We start from the raw sequence: 6,308 nt of genomic DNA, 5'->3' as shown, positions 1-6,308 counted from the left end.
AAAGATTCTTTCCTCTCTCGCCTCTATGCCAGCCACGCGGCGGCAGGTCGGGCGCGGCCCATGACCATCGGTTTGGCGCTGGAGGAGCAAATGGTGGCGTCGGTGCCAGTGGATACCTTCGACCTCCCGTTGGATGCAGTTGTGACACCAGACAAAGTGTATTTTCGAAAAGACCGGGAAAGGAAAGGGGAGGAGGGAGAAGGGGGAGTCGGTGCGAGGAGAGGAAGGTAATTTGGGGCCTGTATGCGGCTTATAATGGGAGACAAACTTGCGCAGGCAAGGTGCATAACGGATGGCAAAAAGATCTCGGGAGCGCTGAGGATGGAAACGGTCGCACGACAATTGAATAGGAGGCAAAAGAAGGTGAGAGAAGGAAGCACTCCATTCCTTCCAGCGAAGTCGTGCCATGGAGTGCATAGCAAGGAGCGTCCGGGTATCCGGCTGGGACAGTCTCTGTCTCATGCGTCAGCGAACGCCCAGTAACCTGATAATTAATAATCGTACGCGTAGCTATGACGGATTTCTCCGCGTCAGTATGAGCGGGTTTGCCCCCCCAGTGCGAAAGACACCCTTCGAGCAGGGCTGTGGAACGCGTCGCAGGTAATGGACATTCTTCAATTTTATTCGATTGTCAGGCTGGTGTATACATGCATTTCTAGCTGAACAGTTATCGATCCGCTCCACGTTAGACGTGTGTGACGCATTACTTTGATGAGTCTCGTTTCTTGCTTTCAAGTACTTGCATTCGGCACAAATTTGACACAATTCTCAATCTTATCTCCCAACTCCGCCGCACCACTCTACATCGAACCTCCCTAACTCACACGGCCCAGTGTCATCCATTTGCTGGCCCCCCAGCATCGACAAACACATTGTCGTGGTATTCTTTGGACTTAACAACATTTGGCCGCCCACTACATGGACGAATCTTAAATATTATCATATTGCAACTGGATAGTACGGAATTGCAAGCAGTTGTGTCCTTGCGATAAATGACAACACAAGTCTCCCGCCCCTGTCGATCTATCCAGTCTATCTTCGATCAAAACTATCCGCGAAAGGCCATCTCCAAATGAGAGGAAACGATGAAGACTATACTCGTACAGACATTACCACGTAAATGTCAAGTGTGTGTGTTTTCTCGCTTTATTGAAATTCAAGTCGAGCTGGGTGGGTCCCGGGATGCTTGGACAAGTACTTCGATACCTCTGTTAAGCGTTTTCTCCCATTCAGTCTTACAATGAGGGCATTATACATGCAAAGAGCTTTACGCTCAAGGAATGGTACGATTGCGCGTGTTTTGGTGTTTGTTAAGCAAGAGACCCCCCCCCGTCCATCAGGCGACACCGTTCGCTATTTTTACGGAGTGAAGGGCAGATTACTTCCTTGCACGTTAAACTTTTTTTTCAGGACAGGGCCATCGACGCCGGGGCGAGACACTTGGCCCTTTATCCTTACCCTGTGGCTTGATAATATTCGGCATCGAGTTAATTTCATGCTACTAAATTTTACCCTCAGGCAAAATCTTTTTTTCGCTCTTCGTCGCTTTTGTTTTACCGCGAGAGGAGTTTGAATTGTTAAAAAGACGTTGACGATAATTTACTCACCCGTGGCACTTTTTGTCGGTTTTGAACGGTTTCGGCCGTGTTGTGATGATATTCATCGTGGATATTACCTGACGGTTCACGGGTGGGGGCAGGAAAGCTTCCACCTGTGGCATGAGGGAGTTGAGGACGACGAGGGCTAGCACCTTAAGCTCCAGCTGCAAAGGTGTATACTTGACCGCAGCGAATGAATGCGGCTGCTTTGCGGTATCTTTGTTCATAATTCAACGGTGGGTTGCGTACCGGTTTGGCGAGAACAGGTTGACGGCCTGCCTAGCGATGTAGGAGTCTTAAGATGTGCGCCATGATTTTTTTGTTCCAAAACAGCACTGTATTCTTGCCTTGCCTGGTAGTAATTCCCTTCCTGCACGTATTCATTTGAACGTTCAAGGCGATTTGCGCCGCCTTCGTCGTTTCTCTCTCCCACGGGATTACCCTCTGGAACAGCAAGCTTGTTGGGATCTATGTCACGCCTTTCCATCTGTTTTTGATGTTTTTCCTCTGTTTTTGATGTTTCGAAAGTATGATCATTCTTAAAATAGGCTGTACTGTCTTTTATGTACATGTCTTGGCACGCGCCACATAAAGTTTGGATTCTTCATGACTTCTCTATGAATGAAATACTTAGCCGATCTTACAGGTCTCACGCCTTATCGTACGCAGGCAAGGATCGCACTTGCATTTAATGAACAACAAAGTCTCAAGGATCCCATGGTCGGTCGGTGTTTGTCCTAGTTCAAAAGGCAAAGGTCATGGAACCCGAACGTCCAAGCCCATGCTAGACCAGGACCGCAGGGGAAGGAGAGCAAAATACCGCCACGCAGCCGCTTGATGACGGGGTAGTAGCTAAATCCAGTCTTTTATTTTCACATTATCCTGGCACGTTGGCGATCCCCCCGCGTTCCCAGCCCGTAAGATCCCTACCACGTCTGAACACATTTCTTGGCCGACCACGAAAAATGGACCTTTTGGTTTTGTCTAACGGATGACAAAGTGTTTAAGGAACACTCTAATGGCATCCCTCACCAGTGCGAAAAATGAAGGGGGCTCTCCAACATTCTGCTGAACGAGGAAAGGTAGACTCAAGGTATCCTGATCGCATTCAAAGTTGTGCACCTATTTGCCGCGTCGAAGTCTTATAAACATCCCCTCTCTTAGCATACTGACCTTTTCGGGGGACATATCATGGTAGTCAGAACTATCGTTGAATGCACGGCCTACATGTGATGAATTACGATTCATAGAAGAGGCGAAAAGACCAGCCACGCGGGGCTGTGCTGGGACGCTTTTTTCGACGCTTTTCCAAAAATTGGTCACTGAAAATAGTGAAGTTCTCGTAGATATGAAACCGCTACAACACTCAGCTGTTTTAAATAACTGTGTTACTGTTTTTATAGCTATTTTAAATAAGTTAGTTTTTTTCGATAACCATGCGAAAAAGGAAAAGACGATGATTGTACATAGTGAACGCGGGAATAATCTGCGAATTAGATATTGTGAGAAAGGCCTTGTCAAAAAGAAAACGTTTTGGGATTTTGAATGAGCCATCTGGCATGTTTCCAGTATATGACTTTTGCGAGCGTCATCAGCCAAAACTGCGAGAGTTTGCAAATATGTTAGAGGTTTCCTTTTTGATGTGTCCTACCTATGATGTACACATCTCTTAAGTTTGATCTACGTCACAGTCGGAAAGAGGCTTTGGAGAACCAGATTTCGGACTCCTGAACCCAGCCAGATCCTTCGGAAGACCAAAACATTAAACATCGGATACAAGCCACTAGACTTGAATGTACGAGGGTGTCAAATGTCCACTATTTATAGGAGGAGAAAGCTGCTACTCGATGTAGTTCATCAAGAGGATGGAAACGTTCCACCTGTTAAATTAAGAGTAAAAAAGATACATGAATTAGTTACAGCTTCTTTCTTCCGTGTCGGGCAGCATCCCGGACCCACATGAAGGTTTCTTGCATTTCTGTCGCACATGTGGACATGATTGTACCTATTTCATGACAAAGGGGTGGAAGCGCTTGACCCTCCAGTCCCAATAAGTTGGTCTTTCCGTCAATATCAGCTTTATCTGCTCCTGACTTGGAATATGTTTGTACGCAGTCATGCTGGAAGACAGCCTGAAGGCGACAAGGTGAGTATGAGTGACAAAATGACCGCGCAAGACATTGGAGGTAGGTGAAATTGCAAAACACGACAAATTCCAATATTCAAAACGTACGGTTTTATTTGAGATGTCCAGCGAGAGAGGCTCGCTGCTTCTCTTGCGGTGCCGGAGTTTACGGCCTTTGAAGTGCTCCCTCTTGGATGGTAGGCTTGACACCATGACAAGCAGTTTTTCTGCCTACAATTAACGTAAAACCCCCCAAAGAGATGAACATTCTCATGGTCTATAGCTGGCTCTGTTTGATTGGCCGCCATGGCCGATATGTATAACGGAATTTTCGCACTTACCTCCGGTAAAGTACGTCTCTCGTGGGCCGCTAGGCTTATCCTTCTCTGGCAATATTACATGGTAAAGCTGTGTTGAGATATTAATCAACTCTTCGCTGGCTTGAGATGCTATCGAATATTGTTCATACCGCGGAAGGGAATTCTTCATTTTTGATGACGGCATACAATACAGCACCCCTCAGATCATGGCCGCCACAGCGGTGGATTCTTTAAACAGCGCGTCGTTCGCGGCCTTTCTATACAAAATTGTCGGAAGAAGACAAAATTTGGAAGAAGACAAAATTTACTTGAATAGCTTACATAGAGCGTGGAATAACGTATGTGTTCGTGTATTTGGATTCGTGTGTACGAAAATCCGGAACCCGCATCTCGCCCGGGACTAGCGCCGGGAAAAGCGTGTCACGTCAGCCTTAAGGTAAAGGCCGAGAAGGACGCAATTCCCAGCACGGTTGTTTGTTTCCATTGCCTTTCAGATCCTAATGTAAGGCTAGTTAAAGACCGTTGACCATATCCTGGGTTACATCCGTCAATCAGCTTTTTGGCTCACGGTATGCTGACGGTGTTTGTCGGAAGACGTTGGACGTTGGGGGGGTGGGATGTTTGTTGAAGGATGTTTGAAGGAGGTGGCAAGACTGATTTGTGGCCTTCAGTATTTAGAGTCGTGAGATAATAAAGAAGCTCAACAAATGGGAAACCCCAAGATTATCACTTTAAAAGGCAGAGACGTTTCAAGTCTTTTTGCTTTAGTGAATTTCGAGCTAAATAGCATTATTACATATGCGGAATTTGATGTCTCTCAAGATCTATAAGCCTTGGTTATACTGACAGACTTAAGATTCTTAATATTGACGGGGTGAAATAGAGTGTGTATGGTACAAAAAGCTAAGTGGTCGTGAAAAGACGGAAGGAAAGCCAATAAATTTACGGAAGGTAAGTGGCGATCGAAGGAGGGATATAGGGCCTTCGTTCCTCGATAAAGCATCAAGTAATCTCTGCTCGAACTTTCATAAAAGATTTGGGCGCTTGGAATATTTAGAAAAGATGTATGTAATTTCGATGGAAGACATCGAAATTTTCCATAAAAAATCAACGAGATATCTGATTTCGATCAGATAACATGTGGGTTTCTATTTGCCGTTGCGTAGGAGAAGTAAACGAATAATTATCATCATTATTGCTGGAAAGATGGATATTATACATCTTACAAAGATGAGATAGATGCTGTCGAATAAATTGTTAAGTTTGACAGTTATGCACCGAACTCCTTCTCTTTACGAAGAAATTCGGGCAAAAGCGGGCATAAATTTAAAAAGCATCGGACAAATATGAAAACGATTTACCCGGCCACGTATGTTCGCAAAAGTAAATCCGAGGCGGCATCCTCTTTGATCCAGTAGTATGTTAAACCCGAAATTGGGCCAACTACTGTAAGGCGGCGATACGAACCCAAGAATATCATCGGACCTGACGAATATCTGTTTCGTTGTTCTTTATTACGGCATGCAGCGTACGCACTATTGCCTCTCCATGGAACTCCCATGTTCAGCGCCTGCGACGCCGCAATCCCCGAGATGGTTGCCTTTCATGTCCTTGCCCCGTCATCGCATCCACGAGTGAAGTGGATGGGGTGGTCCCCACCGTGGACGTGGGGGTGTGTTTGCAAGGTGCTTCGCAAGCTTTCCTTGCCCCCCTGCCCTTCGTAACCCGTTTCAAACCCTTCCGTCTGCACGAGACGCACGTTATCGGACAGGACCAAGGGATGGAAGCATTGGCAGGGGAAGGAAAAGGAGGGAGGCGTGAGCACGCTTCTAATTCATTTCCCATACTGGCAGTCGATTACACCGTCCACGTCCTGCATCCAAAACTGTATAAGCCCTTCCCCCACCCACCCCAAACAGCAAAAATACATTAAGAACCAGGGTAAAGCGAGGTGACCAGGCAAGATCGACATGGGAGCCCACGAAGCAGTCAAGGCCTGCCACTGGTTCCGTCCGCGTAGAAATAAGAGGAAAACGTTTATCAACCCCCCCCCCTAAGGCCCCCAGAAATGCCACATGAACCCACCGCCATGTCGTGTAAGCCCAACTGCTCGTCTTCGTCCCAGGATCGGGTGTAGGACTCCGTACTCAACCGTGTGTCTGCCGCTGGGCTGCGGGAGACGAGCAGAGAGATGAGGATCAGGACTTGAGGCCCTACGCATTGGGAAGGACGAAGCCCACTTCTTCCTTCCCCTCTGCGTCCCTC

General features: G+C 46.9%; 3 protein-coding genes across 3 annotated transcripts; all 3 read right to left on the bottom strand.

Moving 5' to 3' along the window:
* Positions 1-928: 928 nt before the first annotated feature.
* On the bottom strand, positions 929-2,071 carry NGA_0137000 (uncharacterized protein). Its single transcript, XM_005855264.1, has 3 exons — positions 1,848-2,071; positions 1,608-1,762; positions 929-1,465 (listed from the first exon to the last, which is right to left on the bottom strand). The coding sequence occupies exons 2-3, from the start codon at positions 1,718-1,720 to the stop codon at positions 1,360-1,362; spliced, it is 219 nt and encodes a 72-aa protein (XP_005855326.1). The 5' UTR covers positions 1,721-1,762; positions 1,848-2,071; the 3' UTR covers positions 929-1,359.
* Positions 2,072-3,796: 1,725 nt separating this feature from the next.
* NGA_0137100 (uncharacterized protein) lies at positions 3,797-4,212 on the bottom strand (the record flags this gene model as incomplete). The annotated part of the gene is made up of 2 exons (XM_005855265.1): positions 3,797-3,954; positions 4,065-4,212. The coding sequence occupies 2 exons, from the start codon at positions 4,210-4,212 to the stop codon at positions 3,890-3,892; spliced, it is 213 nt and encodes a 70-aa protein (XP_005855327.1). The 3' UTR covers positions 3,797-3,889.
* Positions 4,213-5,532: 1,320 nt separating this feature from the next.
* NGA_0136900 (uncharacterized protein) lies at positions 5,533-6,290 on the bottom strand. Its single transcript, XM_005855263.1, has 2 exons — positions 6,129-6,290; positions 5,533-5,787 (listed from the first exon to the last, which is right to left on the bottom strand). The coding sequence occupies exons 1-2, from the start codon at positions 6,262-6,264 to the stop codon at positions 5,774-5,776; spliced, it is 150 nt and encodes a 49-aa protein (XP_005855325.1). The 5' UTR covers positions 6,265-6,290; the 3' UTR covers positions 5,533-5,773.
* Between the last annotated feature and the right edge of the window lie 18 nt (positions 6,291-6,308).

This window comes from Nannochloropsis gaditana (assembly GCF_000240725.1).
Source record: "Nannochloropsis gaditana CCMP526 unplaced genomic scaffold scaffold242, whole genome shotgun sequence".
NCBI classification, from domain to species: Eukaryota; class Eustigmatophyceae; order Eustigmatales; family Monodopsidaceae; genus Microchloropsis; species Microchloropsis gaditana.
The sequence above is the reverse complement of the archived record's forward strand: the minus strand, read 5'-3'. Positions and strand labels throughout refer to the sequence as shown.